Source organism: Egretta garzetta, unplaced genomic scaffold (assembly GCF_000687185.1).
Source record: "Egretta garzetta isolate BGI_Z169 unplaced genomic scaffold, ASM68718v1 scaffold363, whole genome shotgun sequence".
NCBI lineage: Eukaryota > Metazoa > Chordata > Aves > Pelecaniformes > Ardeidae > Egretta > Egretta garzetta.
Window position 1 is genome coordinate 715,956 of NW_009259039.1, and position 19,396 is coordinate 735,351.

The window sequence follows — 19,396 nt, forward strand, 5'->3', positions numbered from 1 at the left end:
AAAGAGGCTGATGTGCATCCAGGCTGGGTGGGGAAGGCAGGGTAGTCTGTGGGGTAGGTCCTCTAGCACACAGAATAAAGAGAAGGAAGATGGCTGCAGAAAGGGCTTCCTGAGTGGAGGGAAAAGTAGGGAGGTGCTGAAGATCACTGCAGCCCAAACACTCCTGGGGTGCGGTCTGCCACTCCTCAGGCACTGGCGCCTTCTCATACTAGTTTCACAAAGGTTTCAGGTGTTGTTGGAGTGACAGTCTACTTTCTTTATCTGAGTCAATCCTGCCAGCACGCACCAATTCCTTCTATTCCCTCTCTTCAATGAAGCATTTTTTTTCAGGAATTAGACAGTATTTACTTACTCTCAGCTTAAAACTGGGATCAAAGAAGTTGGATGTGTCGATGGAAAAAGCAGCAGTGCCGTTCTTGTCAGTGGTATAGTTGGCCAGGTATTTGTCATCGATCTCCAGCAGGACAGTCCTATTGGCAGCGGGCTTGCCTTCCACATCCCTCACAGTGATCTGAATGCAAAGAATACCCAAGAGGTTCAGAAAAAAAAAAAAAAAGGAATGGGAAATGCTCTGCTCATCAGAGGATGCTCACTTAAGCACTGAGGACAATTGCAGGGAGTAGAAATTAAGAGTGAAATGTATTTAAGAGGCAAATGCTCCTCAATATTTGCCCCTCTACTCTGCTCTGGTGAGACTTCACCTGGAGTACTGCATCCAGCTCTGGAGCCCTCAGCACAAGAAGGACATGGAACTGTTGGGAGCGGGTCGAGAGGAGGGCCATAAAAATGATCCGAGAGCTGGAGCACCTCTCCTACGAGGACAGGCTGAGAGAGTTGGGGTTGTTCAGCCTGGAGAAGAGAAGGCTGCAGGGAGACCTGATTACAGCCTTTCAGTACCTAAAGGGGGCCCATAGGAAAGATGGGGAAAATCTTTTTAGTAGGGACAGCTGTGACAGGACAAGGGCTAATGGTTTTAAGCTGAAGCAGGGTAGGTTTAGACTGGATATAAGGAAGAAATTCTTTACAATGAGGGTAGTGAAACACTGGAACAGGTTGCCCAGAGAGGCGATAGATGCCCCATCCCTGGAAACACTCAGGGCCAGGTTGGATGGGGCTCTGAGCAACCTGATCTAGTTAGCAGTGTCCCTGCTCACTGCAGGGGGTTGGACTAGATGACCTCTAGGGGTCCCTTCCAACCCAAAACATTCTATGATTCTATGAATATTTTGAAGGAGCAGGAGTTCTGTAACAGGCAAAGACAGGTAATTCCCATCAGTGCAAGGAAAAACTGTATGTCACAGCGGTAGAAGGAATTGTTTATATGCATGATCATAAAAGATTCTTTTAATGAAAAGTCTTCTGCTTCTTTTCAGTGACCATTAGTTCAGTGCACAATCACATAAGTTAAAAACTGCTAAGTGAGCAGTGATGGGTTAAATTCTTACTTCATGCTCTCCCTTCCCAAGCAAATAGAAACAGAGGGACTCCAGAGCACATACTCTTTGGAGGGCACTGATTAACAAACCTAAAGCAATAAGATGACCTCATGGCCACAGGTAACCTGTGGAGCTCAGCAGCACCTCCCAGCTCCTGTGCATATAAGGACAATTCTGTATGGCTCATCTGCCTTTCTGTGTCTGGATTTATCCTGTATGTGCAGGTTGGTAAGAATTTGGAATGTGCTCCAACATCTATACTGCTCTAAGTAAAAATCCCTGGGACTGTGCGATGCAACAGAGGGTACATTCTACCTTCTTTTACGTACAGCTGTTGCTGAAGTAGTTTCTTGCATATTCTTCTTCCCCACTCATATGACCCTTCACTTACCCACCTTTCAGGCATTCTGTAATTAGGGCAGAAGAGAGACCCTAACACTCCAGGTATAATATAATTTTTCTCTAGGAGCATCTAACATAACGAGAGAACTATGCGGCAGTCATCGTTACGCAACAGTACCACAGGAAGTTGTCAGCACAGAGTTAGGGGACATCCATAAATGAGGCAACACAGAGGTCGTCGTGCTGGACCTCAGGGAGTTTTGATCTAAACGTATTCTCTCAGGTACTCACCTCACCAGAGTAAGGAATTCCCCTCTTGTAATAGAAATCCATATTCTTGAACATCATTCTGACATTTTCTTGTCTGACTGCAACATAGTCATAGTCTTTCATCTGGATACCTGTGAGAAATACCCAGTATAAAGGGGAGGAAACAAATTAGACATGGGCAGAAAACTCTTTCTTTTGAAAAGCTGTATGAGGCAGTGATGCTCTGGAGGGAGAGCTACACGAAGCAAATGGTGATTATTGGTTGTTCACTGCACAGATTGGAATTCAGGAGATTCCTCTCAGGAATTACCACTTATTAGCTTTAATCAGTTACTCCCAACCTCCACTTGGAGTTACCTGTCCCATTTTCAGTGATGATGCTTTCTACGTTGAGGCTGGTATACATCCTGGCATAGCTGCGGTAGAGCTGGAATGTTTTGATGGAGATGACAGTGTTGAGGCAGCCATCCTTCCCCAGCTGAAAAAGGAGCACAAAGGGGAAAGCCTATTTTTCTCAAGGTTTGTAAAATTGCTCCTGAATCTGTGTTAGTGGGTCTCTGAAGAGCTTCATGCCTCTGCTCACATCTTCAGCTCCTACTTTCTACTTGTTCTCCTCCTACCTCACACTTCTCACCCCCTGGCTCACTTCCCAGCTCATTGTTTTAATATCATCTACCCTTGCACCGGGAAACCTGTCTTCTCATTCCCCCTAGTCCACTCTACGCTGACGTCCCTTCTCAAACCCGTCTTGTATGATGTCTGAGCTCTATGACCAAGGCACTTTGAGTCTGATCTAGTGGAGAAATTAATCATTAGTTTAACATTGCCTCCTCAAAGACTCCCAGTACAGATCTGCTGATTACATTTGGTAGGAACACAGCTCCAGTGTTTTAGGAATGATCATAGATTTACAGTTTCATAAGCTTCCCTCCTTTCTACTGACTCTTTCTAAGGGAAAAACCAAAGTCTTCTAAGTTCATTGGTAACTACCTTCTCGGTCTTTCAGCATTGCCTGTGAGATAGAGAGAAAACACATGCCTCTGGGATTGTCCATCTGGTGTTCCCCAGGAAATGAATGAGGCCACCAAACAGTGTGCTACATGTTGGGTAGTAAAGCTGATAGGGAAGAAAGGCCTTGCCATGTATCATACCAGTCCAGTGACAGCTTTGCAGGCTTCTTTCAGCTTTTGCTCACATCGTGGTCTATAAAAACGCTGCTGGCACACATTGATTTGGGCATTCCCTTGCACCGGTTGGCCATAAGTGTACCTAGGAGAGGAAGAGACACAGGAACCAAATCATGTGGACTTAGCATGAAACCTGTAAAGATTTCAGAGCAATGCAGGCTCTCAACCCCTCAGGAGTGCCCAGAGCATAGACAGAAGAGCAGCAGGGAATTATGACCAATTAGCCCTAGCAGAATTTCCTTCCACTATTTTTAAGCTGTTTCTGGCATCTTGTTAAAAAACTGTGCTTTACCATTGTCTTGGTGTAGTCGTCATTCTTCAAGGTCTGAAGCTGGAAAGTGATTCTAGGCTCAAGGTTGGGATATCATTCCCTGCTGCTTGCTTTTTCTCATTAGTGCCTTAATGCAAAGCAAGACATACTGCAGAAAGATCCCTATTCACCCCTTTGGCTCATGCCACCCTGTCCTTTAGCAGTGTCACAGTCAGCAATCTTAATGATAGACTCTCCTTCTGTATTATTTCTCTTATTTTCTGTAATAATAAAAAAACACGGCTAGCAAGTACTTCTAGACTCTCCTCGTTCTAATTCTGCTATGTAGTGGAAGGAGAGTTAGCATATTTCATGTCATGGAAGTCATAGCTAAAGGAATTGCTCTAAACCATACTTTGACTCAACAGCAGGGTCCCTGCTTCCCAGCATGGCATACCATCCTCTACCCCATGTTTCTGGTGCACAAATGTGTTGTTCTCAGATCTGATACTTACGAAGCACAAACGTTCACCCTGAGTTCTTCATCAAAGAAAGAGATCGTCTCGGGCACGCTAGTTGTCACTTCAAATTTCGGCAGCACTGGGAATGCAATGTGAATATGATTGCTGAGCAGTTGCATGTCATAGGCAGGGGGGTGGGTGTGTGGGTGTGTGTGCACATGCGTGCATGTGTGTGTGTAAGACAGAAAAAAAAAACATTTGGGAAAGACATTTTCACCATCAAGGGAGAGGAAATGGTTCAAAGAAAAGTCTACCTAGGAGCTGGCTGTAGCATATTATCAGCAAAAAAATAATGCGGTAAGATGAATAATTTTTTTAAAATGCAATAATAATCATACTAATAATTATAACAGCCACAGTAAGAACTGTGATAAATCACTTTAATTGGCTGTACATTTTCTTCAAGAGAAAGGGAGGGAGAAATGCTGATATCTGAAATTAGTTAAACCCTGGCAAACAGAAGCTAATATGCAATCCAGCCCCACTGAAGGAGAAAAGCAACAGATTAAGTGAAAAAGTAAAATCAAACGGGTCACTGTCACTCCCTCTTTTCAGCTTATCTTTTGGCCCAGGTCACTGGCAATAATGACAACATAGCTGGAAAAGGCTTTTTTCTCATGCACCTCTACACAGGAAACTGGGAGGTATGAAAGACCTCTGGAGGGTAAGAAGGAAAGGTGCTTTATTGCCCTTACAAAAAAACCCAGACAACTGGGAGTCATCCAAGCCTTCTCTGGGGATTACTAAGGAAAACCTGCCACTAAAAGAGGAGAAAACTTGCAAAATTAAAACGAATTTAGCAACTCCCTTGGTATGGCCTGTTCCAGAGAGTAAGCAGATCACTATGAGGGCTTTGGCATCTCCACTACCCATTATTTTCCATCCTGTGCTTCCATGGGATATCCAGCTTCCTCCAGTAGCAATCTGGTACCTGTTGTTTAATCTGTCTGACAGATAATATCTTCAGATTTCTACTGCATATTTTAGCCTAGTGTTCTTCATACAGTGATGACCTCCACAAAACAGGATAGGCCTGACTCATTCATTTTGCCTCTGAGCAGATGGAGAGTGTAAAGCCTGACAGTGCCTTTGCCACTGTGACTTTATGCCAATCCCAGAAAAGAATCAGGCTCCTAGTTTCAATCCTGAAAAATGCTGCCTTTCTCAGCATTCCTTTTTTCCCTTCTTTCCTTCACTTTCTCCACCTGGCTCTCTCCATGTCTTTCTTTCTCAGACATGAAGGGGAGAATCCAAAACACTTAAACTCTGCACTAGCAACTCCTATCTGACTTAGGCAGAGCCAGCCTCATTGCTGGTGCAGGGCAGTTCACAGCCGTTGCTTACCATATTCCTCCACTGTAAAGAACTGGTACTCTTTTTCACCTGACGATTTCTCCACGGTGATGTGGTAGGACCCCAGAATAGGCTCCGGGATTAGTGGAAAGGAAAGCTGGACAATTCCATGTTTAGATGCTACCTCCAACCACTGGAAGATCTTGTTTTGCTCTGGATCCTGGAGAGTGGGATAAAGAGATGTACCAAAACCTTTATCACCCTGTTGCTTGTATTTTCACCTTCTTTAAGTTTTGTATCCTGGCATATTGGCTAAGTGCACCACTGGGTGAATATGAGTTTGGGCTGATGACACCTACTCTGACTTCCCATTAATTTTCCAGATCTGTTTGTGCATTAAGCCTAAGTTTATGTTTAACTGGAAAATACCTACACTGCCAGATGGATGATCTCAGATCATCTAGGAACAGTGATGATTAGGACTAATTTTTCTTGTCTGTAGCTCTTCTAGTATAAGTCTTTCTGAATCAACTCCTCCTTCTGTAAAATGGGAATATTATGCTGGCCTCCCTTAGAAAGTGCTTGGAGATGTAGTGATGTGAAATGTGGTAGAAGACTGATTCATTGTTTTCCTGTCCCCCAGCAGAACATGTCATGTCAGAAAGTTACTGTTCTTATGCCTGTATGAAAATGAGGCTATTTCACCAGCCCATTTACTGTAGTCCTACCAAAGTAAGACTACACTGAACACTCTTTTTTGAATCCTAACAAAAGACACAGTAACTCTATGCCATCTGACTAACATCTCCAGTTCTGCTGATTTCTTCTCTAGTTTTTGATAATGGGTACTGTCACTGTTCAACCTCAAGTCCATTGGCTTTAGATGGTCTGCTTTGGGTGAGTCTCCCTCAGCTGTTGACACTATGGGGAATGATGAAGCATATATAGCCTTTCCAAAGCAATTTGTGCTTTAATGATGTGTTGCATCTCTTACCTCAATGAAGATTCGGGGATACTGGAAGAGGAAAGAAAGAGAAAAAAAAAGATCAGAACATCAAGAAATTAAATTGAAAAATACTAGAACATATAGAAGGCTGTGAACAGCTTTGTCTGGATACAGAAGACTGGATCAAGGAAACAATTTGAAACTCATGTCTGTAATTAAAAAGATGATTTTAAGGGAGTAACTTGTTTGTGAATTTATCTTTTCTACAAAAAAACATTCAGTCTCTTTCTACATATCTGGGGCAGGTGAAATGAAGTGACTACAAAATCTGGGTGCTGTGAGAGATTTCCAGGAGTGCTTTCAGACCCTTTGCCATCTATAGAGGCAGAAAAGGGATGGAGTGTGAAGTTAAGGAGTTACAGCCATTCTTCAAAAACATCAGGAGGCCTACCCCAGGCCCTTTTTGTTCAATTTCTAAGTGAAAGAGTCTCAGCAAACAAGTACCCCAAGAGGGTGCTTGAAAAATCTTGACTATCACTCATACTTACTCTCTCCTGAACAGGTCTGAACTGGCTGTCCAAAGCGACCACACGAAACATCACTGAAAAAGACATAGGACAAAAAGGGATCATTCACTTTAGCATTGGTAAGTCACTTTCAACATACAACTGAAACAAAGTTTGCCTAGGCTTTTAGGGAGAACAACAGTCCCTGGTGAACTAGAAAGGATTTGATTATCTTAGCAAGTGAAAAAGAAAACCAAAATAAATTTATCAGCTGAAATATCTTCAATTCTGACCCACTAGGATTAAAGTAACCTCTAAGGTAAATACAAATACTCAGTACTGCCTTCATTTCTTCTTGAAGGACTCAGTTCTTTGGAGCATTTCCTAAAAAACTGTTTATACCAACCAATTCAATGAAAAAAAATCAAATATAAGGAAGAATTTGTCTTTATTCTAAAAATAAACCCTATGCAGCACTGAAGTATAATTATACTAAAGAGATAACTAACTATACTGCAGCTGGTACTGTCATCTAAGTATCGTGATGGAATCAGTGCTGTGAATTAGATTAGCAGTTAAGTAGAAAGAGCTGTTAACAGGATATTATATGCTTACTTTATCTTTATATGAATTTTACTAATTCCAAGCTTAACCTATTATTTTCTGTGCTTTTATGTGTCCTTTATGTGACTGACCTCAGGAAACCTGAAGAACTCAAGATCCTATAAATGCAATTAACTCAGTAAAAACACATGAACTCTACTCATTCGCTGCAATTTTGTGAATTGGTTCTATTTTTCACTGGCTTTTGATGAGCCCAAGTTCAGATGACAATTATACATTATCTGAAGGATTGCTCATGGTCGTCACAGTCCATCATCTTTTCCTCCACAAGAGGAAGTCCTTGCCATTCTAGACCCACCCTTGTACTCAGTTTCACAGTTCACTAGCTGACTCAAACTCCTCAGCACCTTTTTGCCCTGGTTTGTAGATGGGTTTGTCCGTCTGGATGAAGACCATATTATCCACATTCTGAATTGCCACTGATCTTCTCTCAGCTAAGTTGACTGTGGCACCTTTGGCAGAGAAGGAAATGAATGCCAGGGGGTCAGAAGTAGCAGGAGGAACCTGGAGAGAAAAAAAAACAACAGAGAAAAAGTGGTAAATGTTGAGGTCCCCTCATGCCCAGGGTTCTTGAGTAAAATACTGACTGTCAAGTGAGTCATAAATAGCATGTGCAAAGTCATGAGAAGCCCTATCTTTGTCAGTGAGATAGTCTCTGGGAATTTCTGCTGTGTAAGTCCCATAATCTGTCACCAGGTACTAAGATTTTAAGCTACGCCCTGTCCTATGCGTTTCCTTATCTCATGTAGCTACCTGCCTATATGCAGGTTGCCCCAGCCATATAGCTCAGTTCTGATGTGTTTTCTCTTGCTGAATTCTGGGGATGAAGACCATATTATCCACATTCTGAATTGCCACTGATCTTCTCTCAGCTAAGTTGACTGTGGCACCTTTGGCAGAGAAGGAAATGAATGCCAGGGGGTCAGAAGTAGCAGGAGGAACCTGGAGAGAAAAAAAAAAAAAACAGAGAAAAAGTGGTAAATGTTGAGGTCCCCTCATGCCCAGGGTTCTTGAGTAAAATACTGACTGTCAAGTGAGTCATAAATAGCATGTGCAAAGTCATGAGAAGCCCTATCTTTGTCAGTGAGATAGTCTCTGGGAATTTCTGCTGTGTAAGTCCCATAATCTGTCACCAGGTACTAAGATTTTAAGCTACGCCCTGTCCTATGCGTTTCCTTATCTCATGTAGCTACCTGCCTATATGCAGGTTGCCCCAGCCATATAGTTCAGTTCTGATGTGTTTTCTCTTGCTGAATTCTGGAAGACCTAACCTTGGGGTTTGTTTGTCATACCTGTCTAGATCTTGCAGAGCCACAGGAAAGGGAATGAGCATGTTCCAGCTGGCTTCTCCAGCTTGACAATTATGGCAGTCCCATAGGGGGCATGTACCTGTGATGCCCCTCAAAAGCTTTTTTCTATTCAGTCTGTGAATGGAGATGGAAAGCCTGTCTCCAGATTCTCCCTACCACCCATATAGCTTTCTTTTCCCCATCTGTCTTGTCAGCCTTTCCAGTAGTTTATCTTTTTTTCATCCTATTCCTTGCCTGCACTCTTCATCTTCTTGCCCTCACTAACAAGGAGAGTTGCACTGAGAAGTTTTTCCAGCTTCTACGCTACTTCAGTAGTCTCAAGAGAAAATACCTTGAACTCGTAGCACTTGAAGAAGTCATTATTTGTCACGGATTCCTCAAAGAGAGTCTTCTGGATACTGCCATATTCCAGGACGATGCTCAGGGCCAGAGGCTCACTGACTCTGTGGAACTGCACACAAGCAGTCTGCGGAGAGTCGCTCCGCACTACCGTTGGGACCAGCAGCACATACTGACTGTAAGAAGGGAAGACCAGACCAGAGGGTTCAGTCATGAAAGAAAGTCAGAGCACACAGGAGAGGAAAATGCCACAGAAATACTGCACATGTGAAGGAAGACACAGTCCAAAACTTGCTCCTTGGAAGGACTTCCATTTCTTTCAATGAGTTTTGAATAATATGCTAAGAAAGTGCAGATGACAATTTTTTGTCCCTCACAGTTCTTTCTGAGCTGAAAGACTGGCATAATTCTGTGCAGTCTCTTGCCCAGCATAATACTGCATCTTTCAATTACAGGTATTTACACAGCTCCAATTACTAAAGTGTCTAAAGACCTGACAAGCATAGCTGCATTTATCTTCCCATGACCTAGATGTATATTTAAACCTCTGGAACCTCCCATAAGGAGGAGTGATACTTAGCTTCTTTTTGAGATCAATGACAAAAATACTAGTCAGTGGTTGCAACAAACTTCTAATTTCTTTTTCTGTGGATATCTCTTCATCCAGATAAGAACTGACATAAGTCAGTCAGCATAATACATGAGAAATGATCCTGCTTTTCTATTTTGCAGAATATTCCAAGGAAGGCTGAACCTAACCTGCATGCTCAATTCTGTTTCCATGCCTCTCCCTGTGTTTCTTCCTTTGCTTCTTTCTTCCATTGGGCTTTTTTAGTTATACAACTCTCTATAATTAGAGCAGCCTTCCTTCCCCAGATTCTTCCTCTGAAAAACATTCCTTCAGATTTGCTGTATTTGGCTAAGGTTCTGTTGCTGGCTTCCTGTTCTCTGCTGCCCAAACTGGTCTTTGCAAATAATGTATGGCAGAACTGATGAGTTGGTTCTGCAGCACAACATGAATCGTACAATCTTTTCTTGGCAATCTGAACCTTTCCCTTTTTTTCTCCCACAGCTTTGCTTCTTCATATTGTCTTTACTGTGATTTTCACTTGCCTAGTTCAGACTGCATGATATTCAAAGACCAAAAGTAAAATGATTAAACCCAACACTGTATCTGAGAAAGCTAAACCCTCTGACTTTCAGAGTGTTCTCCTTTAGAACTTTTGAGGAGAGGATTTAAGTTCTAATGTTGGTGTATTTTTGAAAATTGTGGCTGAAATCTTCTATTTGGATAGAGCCATGGACATTGACAGTGCTGTATAAGCTGTGACAGCACATCTGGTGTAACACTTAATACACATACTCATAAGATTTCCATTCAGCATAGTCACTAGTGCCAGCCATTATCTGGCCTGTAGCACCTCCTCATACATTGTGATCTCCCTCTACTGCTCATGCCTATCAATCCTGATTGTTAGTATATTGCTTGCTAGTCTAGTCTTGAATCTCCTCCCCATTTTACCCATGCACTTCAGAATTCATCTACTCCACTTCTAGGTTTCTGTCATTCATATCAGATTTCATAGCAGTTTTATGATGTAAAGCATCATTCAAAATCATCCTTCAATGTAATTTATTTCCATTTCAGACACATTTTAGAACCTAGGTCTCATACATCCAGTTTACTATATAGCAATGTCCCAGAATAAATTAGCTAGTGGGAAATATAATAAAATATTTTATCATAAAACCACAGAATATATGATTTCTTACGGTTCAGAAGACACTGTGGCAATCCAGTTCAAGGACAGAATACTCAGAAGAATCCTTGACAACATCTCTGTCCATGAAGAAGATAGAAGAGATCTCAAGTGGACAGTCTGTATTCTGGCTTTTAAACTGGCCTGAGATGGTGCTCCTCCTCCACGGCTTCAGTCATATTCCAACAAAAGATATCTACATAAAATTTGCATAGGTTCATCTTCCTCTCTCCTGTCTATTCCCACACTCCTTGAACTCTCAAACAATAGCTTAGGAAAGCTCTCATATTTCACATAGCTTTGTGAAGTATTGCAAGCCAAACCGGTTCCTGCCCATCTGAACGTTCTATTGAAGCTTACCTCTCTGATTATTGTGTCATGGGCTGAAGGTTCCTTAATGTTTCAGCCTGTTAGTATTTGCCATTGCTTAAGTATTTCCTTGTTCTGTGAAGATGTCCTGTAAATACATCTCACAAAACAGAAGTAATCACAACACAGTGCTCTTGTGTGCCTGCACAGGGGCCTGGGCAGTAATAATACAACATCAGACTGTATCTGCACTCAGTATGGCACAGAATGAAACTCCTAATTGTAATGTGGATTTCCTACTGCACACAGTAACATTCAGCAAGGAATGGTGTTGGCTAGTTGTCTACCATTTCTGCCAGGGGTCAGGACAAGCATATCTCTAGGGAAAGGAATCTTACAGCGTTACTTCATTTGTTCACTCATCTGTGTGTCAGTCTGCTTTCCCTCCCCCCATCCCTGGTCCCCCCATCAAATAACTTGTAAGCCTGCTGGTGAATTTTAAGTAAATCTGACCGAGAAGAAGTTTCAGAATAATCAAGATATAGAATCATAAAATAATTTTGGTAGAAAGGGACCTGCTGACATTAGGTGGTCCAATCTCTCCTCTTAAGCAGAGCTAGCTTCTAAGCTTGTCCACTCATGTTTTCAGTATCTCCAAGGATGGAGAGTCCACATCATCTCTGGTCATCTGCTCCCATGCTTAACCAACCAGCTGGACTCCCTTCAGTCTGTCAGTGCCTTTCTTGTACTGGGGAGCCACATGTGGACACAGAACTTCATCTGTGGTCTCAACTGCTGAATAAAGGGGAAGAATCAATTTCCCTGATGTGCTAGCTACACTCTTGGTAATATAGCCTGAACACAGGAAACTAAATAACCTGGAGTAGTGGGGGACTGCATTCACACACTTACATAGGAAAAGAAAAAAAACCCCAACCAAATAAAATAAGGTAGCTAACCAACATGTGTGTAACTGCAACCTAGGGGAAGTAGCAGGCAATTTCCCTTCCTCTTCATCAGCCAAACAGGTGATGGGTGGGAAGAGAAAGCAGAGCATACTGTAGGGGTGATTAGGGACATGAAAGAGAGCTAGGGGCTCTGAAAAAGGTGTTAGGTAATTCAGAGTGGACCTGAAGTTATTTCAGGGGTAAGTGGTAGGAGAAGGAAATGAGGACCATTATAGTGATGTGGTACAAATGGATGTGGGGCTGTTGAAAGCCAGATTCTGTCAATTTCACTTCTTATGATAGAATACATTTCTGCTAACGATTCAGCTGTACATAGCTTATTCTTTCCACCAGCATAGGTGATACCCTAAACTACCCATGCCTAATCAGCTTACCTACCTATCTTTCCCAGAATCTTTCTGATGACCGAGTTAGGACACTAAGAAAACTGCCCTGGGTACTGCTGGAGTTACTGCCTGTTCTCACTGAGTTACTAGTGAGAAATATTGCACAAAGCTTCCCAGAATGACCTGACGTTAATGTGACAGTGCTGCATGGCAGGTGGGTGGTGTGCAAACAGGGTGGTCACATCTTGAAGAAAGCTGATGCGTTAGTTCTAATGACGGCAGAAGGCAGCTAAGAGTATGTTGCAGACATGTTTGCATTTGCAGCTTTGGAATGCCTCAGACCCCATGTCTTACTTCAAACAGGTACTAAATAACGGGCAAAAAAGAATTAAGGAGGGAGAAGGAAATACCAAGCAATTCCAGGGCCCTGGTGCAAATTGCTCCAGAATCTCATCCTTTATTTAAGTGCAGCATGCCTTTTGCATGAATGTAAGAGGGCTTTCTTGTGGATACACAATCGTGGAAAAGGAAAAGATAAAAACATCTGAAAAACTGAATCTTAGAAGACATTGTTTTCAGATCCATTAAAGAGCTCATGTTTCTCTGGAAACAAGTTATTGAATTCATTACTTTAGTGAAATTACTGATGCCAGAGGACGTCTTTGTATTGTAGAAATATTGTGATAAAAAAAGTAAGATCAGATCTTTATGCACATTGCTACTATGTCAGGGATAATTCTTAAGAAGACCACAGTGCACTGGGGAAATTATTCCAGTTGTCTCTGGTAGGAGGGAAAAAGAAGAAGTTTTGGATTGTATGATTAAGAAGCCAGGAGCAGGGGGAGATTACTCATCTGGAAGCATGAAGATCAAGATTTAACATGGGGGAGATGATGAACCTCACACTAAGCAGCTATTACAAGACAGACACACAGAAGGTACCTTGATACTGGATGTCATATAAACTAACCTGTTGACCTTAGACTGGCACTGATTGGTATTGGCGTAAGGAAAGATTTAAATGGAGGTCATAGTTTGGCTAGAAAATTGATGACATGAGGAACAGTGCCAAATGCACTTCAAGACCAAAACAATGTAAATACAGACTGAAGTATCACATGTATACTTGGGTTTCAAAGTAGAGTAATGTTGCATGCTCTTTGGACAGCAGAGAATCAAGATGTCTTCAACTCATTCAGACCTGACTTGAGAAAGTTACTGCTTTTGCTCTCTCTTACGAAGAAATTTTACATACAAATACATTTTTTTCTCCATTCTTTCTCTAGAGGCATCAGAGGGATGACTGTTGCAGTTGCATTGGAAACATGTTTTTCACAAGTTAGTTTTCTTTCAAATAAAGCTGAATTTGCCAATCCATTTTACCACATCAGATTTTTTTTACACTGGGCACACACACACACGGCAGGGCAATGTAAAGTTTTCCAGCTAACACTGATCCCACTCACTTTCTGGGAGTAGTTAAGTTCAGTGTTTTGAATGTACACTGGACTCACAACAGAAAATTCTATGAGGTTGTGACTAGCCCACCTCTGATACCCCAGCTAACTTGCATACAGCATCTCAGACGTCCCTACGCTGTCCCCAAATGCTCAGTAGAGCTGTATGTGCAGAGTCTAGACACTAGATGTAGTCACAGATTAGAAAATAAAAGCATCAAACAATGTCCATTTGCCATGCAGAACACTGCATAATCTGAAATTGGAGTTGAGACATTCAAATGCTCGGTCAATACACATCTAAGTCATGCCTGTTTTCCTTTACGTCAGAGAAATAGAAGGAAGTTTAGTGGAAATATAAGCAGCTTTCAGCACTGAAGCTTTGGATTTTCCAGAAGAATGAGTAATACATAATTACTTGTTTCTCTTTGATGGCTCCACTTTACATTTGCATAACACTTAAGGACTGAGAGTACTTTCTAAGTCATTACTTCACCTGAGATGAAGTACAAACAATCCACCCCACACTATGATACTTGTTTTATTGTCCAGCTTCTTTTTCTAAAACAGATACATGTGGATCCAGGGCCTCAGCTTCCATTTCACTTACGCAAATGCCCTCATTAGCAGTCCCAGACTATTTGCGAGCCTGTGATCTCAGGAAATTCTATTGTAAGCTGAGAAATGCAACACATTTATCAAATCCACTCTGACAAAACATTTTGTCTTAAAAAGCCAACATATCTCTGAATAGGATTGTGTATGTCTCAGAGTTTGGATACTTTGGATGAATTTGCCTATGCAGCCTTCCACTCTTCCAAGCCCTAAGCTTGTTGACAAGCTTTTAGGTTTGCAAGTGATGGTATTTCTCAGAATGTTTGCTGGCAACAGCCATGTCGTAGTGCAGGTGGTAGACTATGCTGTATCATTTCTTGTTGAATGGATGGAACATTTTTCTGATATTGCTCATTTTCTGTAATTATAAAGATCAGGTAACACTAAGCGTTGTAACACCATTATATTGAGAAGAGTAAACAGCACACTATTCAGTCCCTGCAAGATCTTTGTTACAAATAGACTGATAGTACACTAACTGTCAACGTCATCTCTCTGGAACATATTTTAGCCCTGCCTATGAAAAATGAAGAATTACAACCTCATATGTCATAAAAGACTTGAAATACCATCCATTTTTCTTGATCTAGAAAGCATAATGTATATAGACATCCTTGAAAAACCCCTGCTGTGTCTCAATGGTGAAAATAGGAGGACATAAACAAAGCAAGGCAGGTCAAAACAGATTCTAAACACACTAGCAAAGGCAAAACTAATAATCAATCCTTCTTCAAAAACAAGCATAGGAAGCCTGCCAGAGAATCCATAGGGACATGTAATGAGAAGGACAGAAGATGAGGTTAAGAAGAGTGCAGAAGCAGTATAAACAATAGCTATTATTCCCTATAGTTTTAGTTAATATAATAAGTATTAAATATTACTGTATTCAAATGAACCATTTGATATCAAAATTTAATTTCTAAAAAACTGAAATACCCAACAACCTATGGACAATGCAGTTCTGATGCAGTAATTATATTGCTGCCATTCTGAATTAGCTCAAAATCTTGACCAATGACATTGATTTAACTTAAGATTTAGGTATTACAGACTTTTGCCTTAAGGGACCATGAACATGTATTTAACTTGATCAGAAGGGATGAAAACCTGTCAGGGAGACTTTTAAAGAGTAAAAATAATTCTTCCTTCAGTAGAAAAGTTTTCCTGTCTTCATTACTTCCCTTGTTCCTTTATTCATATTGTTCTGTTATTTTAGGTGGAGATAGGCAGACTGATGGACAGGGCTTTAAAAAAGGCAATCAGTAATTTAATTAAAATAAAGAAACAGATTTGAGAGCTTAGCTTCCTTTTTGAAATGTCAGCATCTCAATTTTTTTATTCTTTTCCAAAGAAAATGAGTCAGAATCAGTCCCCTCCAGATTCAGATTCTAAATAACCTTCCACTCCCTATGGTTAAAGGAGTTCATTTGGGTTTCATATCTAGTTTTTTTTAAAAAAAGAGAACAATACACCAACCCCTGCAGTAGCCCACTCAGCAGTCTCCCATTTCATGGAACCCCTTTTTTTTCAGCCTCTTGGAAATGTCCAAACTCTGAAAGTCAAAGGCATATTTTGCAATCACAGGAAATCCAGGCTTGCAACCTAAAACCTTTGCTGCTTTTCCTGCTCTGGGATGATCTTTGACAACAGAGATATGCTCCATTTCAGGCTAAGCTCAGGTTGAAGTTGTAGTTGGTCCATGAACCAGGAAAGACTCCCACTGCTCGCTCTATAGCATCAGCTAGAATCATCAGAACAGACGCCTAAGAGCAACAGCTCCCCAGTTGCATGGTCCAATGAACCACTACCCAACAATCATAAAGACAAGTGGACTGCCACGTGCAGGTAACCAGGCATTTTGATCATAAAACTTCAATTGAAAACACCACAAAGACTAGATGATCTCATGGATAAGCTGAGAATTAGTAAATACGGTCTTATGGGCTGCCAGTGATTAAGGAGAATCAGTAATTTAAAAGACATAAGAGATAACGTATAAACTGATGTCATCCCTCTTTGTATTTTAAGACCTGGTTTTCCCAGTCTTTTGAGCAATGCATGAGTAAAAACACATGCCTTGCAACTCCAAGACTGACATTTAGTACAAGGCATTTTTCAGGTGTGTTATTTTGTCTGATAAAGGTGTACAGGCTGCTGAAAACTTATTCCTGATAATATGAAACAACTGCAGTAGCCAAATGAACCTGCTGTGGTACCCACTGTAATTTTGCAACGGGCAACACTCAGTGAGCTAATCTTTAAGCAACAGTAAGCTGGAGAAGCTTTCAAGAGTGATTCTTCAGGCAGCAAACCCAACACTTTTGCATCCTGCCCCATTCTGCCTGAAGAGCCAGTCATTCTTGAAGGGACTAGAGACCAAAGACTCTGCAGCTGAAATCACTTTATGTGTCCATGTCACTTTTTCCAATGAGTGGTATCACCCTGCAGCTCATCCCCTTGAAGAATTTGCATTTTCCAGGAGAACCACCTTAGATGCTACAAAACCCTGAGAGAGTTTTACAACCATTCCACCCCTATGTACCTTCATGCAACACCACTGCCACAGGTACAGCTCACATGGTCAATTCCTGACCCTTCAACTAAGACCTCACCTCTAGGTATTATCTGCACTATCAGACCACTTGGCTCCCATGACCTCATTCTTAGTTTGTCCACCCTGCATGGATGTTAATTCACCACATGGAATTATTTTGGAATGAACCAACCCATTCCTTTCAGGAAGAAACCTAGGTACAGTTCTGGAGATAATTCATGGCAGGAAGCACTGCTGATGGTCATGATGGGTTGGACCCATACTCAGAGTATGACAGGTTCCCTTTTGCTTTGTCAGTAGGATTTGCACTTGCAGTCACCCCCTCATGCCTCCATTGTGCATCTCAGGACATGTGACATTTCACCTTGTGGACTGCAGCAAAGCCCTCATGTTACTTCTGCATTTATGGAGAAGACCTGGGCCTAATACTGCAATTCAGCCACTCCAATCTGTTCTAGAGCCCTAAGCTGGTGGCCACGAGACATTTAGTATCACATGGTCCGATCAGAGATCCCTCCCTAAAGAGGATGCATTTAGCAATAAAGATATAGTCTTCTTGTCTGTTTTTGACTGTTCTTTGGCTACAGCAGGAAATACAGGATCACGATGTATGATATTCAAGAAGGTTAGTTTTCTCTGCAGCAGTGGGGGAAATATGTTTACATCCCTCAGTGTAATATAGGTCATCCTAATTTTGTTGTCTAAAAGAAAAAATTCAGCCTGTAGACTGGGAAAGTGAAACACAGTGCAGTCAAGGGTCTGGATCTTGATCAAAATATGCAAAATATAAAGTGCAAAGCAGACTCCCATTTCCACGCTTTAACTAACAGAATGTTTTTTCTCAGTCAGCCTGCAATTGGGACCTGACATTAGAGGAGCACTGGGCTGCACCACAGCTGAGTCATGACAGCAGCAAGAACTTGATGAGTATCTCCCTTCACTAGGTAACAACAGCAGCCCAACACTGAAACTCATCTGAGTTTAGCTCATCACCTAAAAATAAGGCCACAATGCAAAAAAAAAGGTTCCTTAAATTAGCAAAGAAATGCTTTGAAATATAATTTGTATTTAGTGTTCCTAGAGAACCCTCACATGCAACTGCATAACTGAACATAGGGAAGCCTTACGCTGAAAGTGATGTCTCTAGAGGCACCTTACCACTAAGCAGGAGCTTTCCTTTTTTTGTGGTTGAGAAACACCTCAGAAAGGCATTTGCAGCAATAGCCAGAATAAGAGAATAAGTCTAGGTGTGGCCCAAGTCTGCATTTTATTGTATGCATCTTTATTTTTAGTAGAAATGCTTTTAATTATATAAACAAGACCCAAACCCTTCACTTTGTTAGATTAGTAATTGCTCTAATTTTCAGTGCACCTGAATCTGATAGGAACAAATAATGTCTCTCTTAAAGCAGTGAATACAGTCTGAAACCAAACTCTCTGGGCCACCAACAACTGAAGAAAAATCTGAAGACCCCTAGAACTGGGCTCTGTCACCTTCTAGTCTAAGACCAGTGTCCTTGGGGACTGGTGTTACTGTGGGAAAGGAGACTATACTGAATTCAGAGTCCCTTTGGCAAGAGTCAGACAGTAAAAGGACCTCCTGAAACTGAAGGAATAAACCCTTGTCACCAGAGTGACACTGGCCATTACGTGATTTCTCTGTGCTACTGTGAATGCCAGATGTATATCCATTATAATCCTGGATTACACTGTTGTGTTGCAGCCTTCTGAGCCTTGTTCAAGATGCACAGGAGGAAATAAAGATAGCAGTTCCTGAGAGAACACAAGAACTAATCCTGCCACGTAACTCAGGACTCTCCTGCACAGAGGGGAATGAAGCCCTCCAACCACAGCCCAAAGCAGAGCTGGTACAGAGATGATGCTGCAGCTGTAGGATCTTCCCCTGGGTCTCTTGGACACCAGTGCCAAACCACCCTTACAAGATGTGCAGGAATAGCGTCATTATAAACAATGATTACAGTTTTCATAATCTGGGGATGATTACCCAGTAATTAGGGAGCAATCACGCACAGCTCTTCAAATGACGTCTCTGGCCATCCTGGGACTGCCAGGAATCGGGAGTGGCAGCCATGGGTGTGGCACGAGGTGCACGGACAAGGAAGCAAAGGGAAACTAAACCAAGGCTGTCACTGGATGGATGTTCCTGCATCAAGTAGAGCAGGGGAAATACTGACAAATGCTGAAGACAACGGCTGATAAGGAGACAGACAGGGAAGAGTGCTGAGAAGAGAGAGGGGAAGGACTGGGGTCACATTGGTGGGAACAGCCATGGACACGTCTCCTGTCAGCAGGCTGGAGTGGGCAGCAGGTAACTGATGTCTCAGGGAGACCAGGAGCCACCTGAAGACATCCTCATCAAGAC

The 19,396-nt window shown here is 41.8% G+C and overlaps 1 protein-coding gene across 1 annotated transcript in view; it reads right to left on the reverse strand.

Annotated features, from left to right (window-relative positions):
* Positions 1-10,862, reverse strand: part of LOC104122790 (ovostatin-like) — a 32,651-nt gene extending 21,789 nt beyond the window's left edge. The window contains 11 exon segments of the mRNA XM_009634963.2: positions 353-511; positions 2,070-2,179; positions 2,406-2,526; positions 3,200-3,317; positions 4,001-4,085; positions 5,351-5,519; positions 6,294-6,314; positions 6,794-6,846; positions 7,723-7,879; positions 9,017-9,200; positions 10,798-10,862. Of these exon segments, the coding sequence (XP_009633258.1) occupies positions 353-511; positions 2,070-2,179; positions 2,406-2,526; positions 3,200-3,317; positions 4,001-4,085; positions 5,351-5,519; positions 6,294-6,314; positions 6,794-6,846; positions 7,723-7,879; positions 9,017-9,200; positions 10,798-10,862 (1,242 nt within the window).
* Between the last annotated feature and the right edge of the window lie 8,534 nt (positions 10,863-19,396).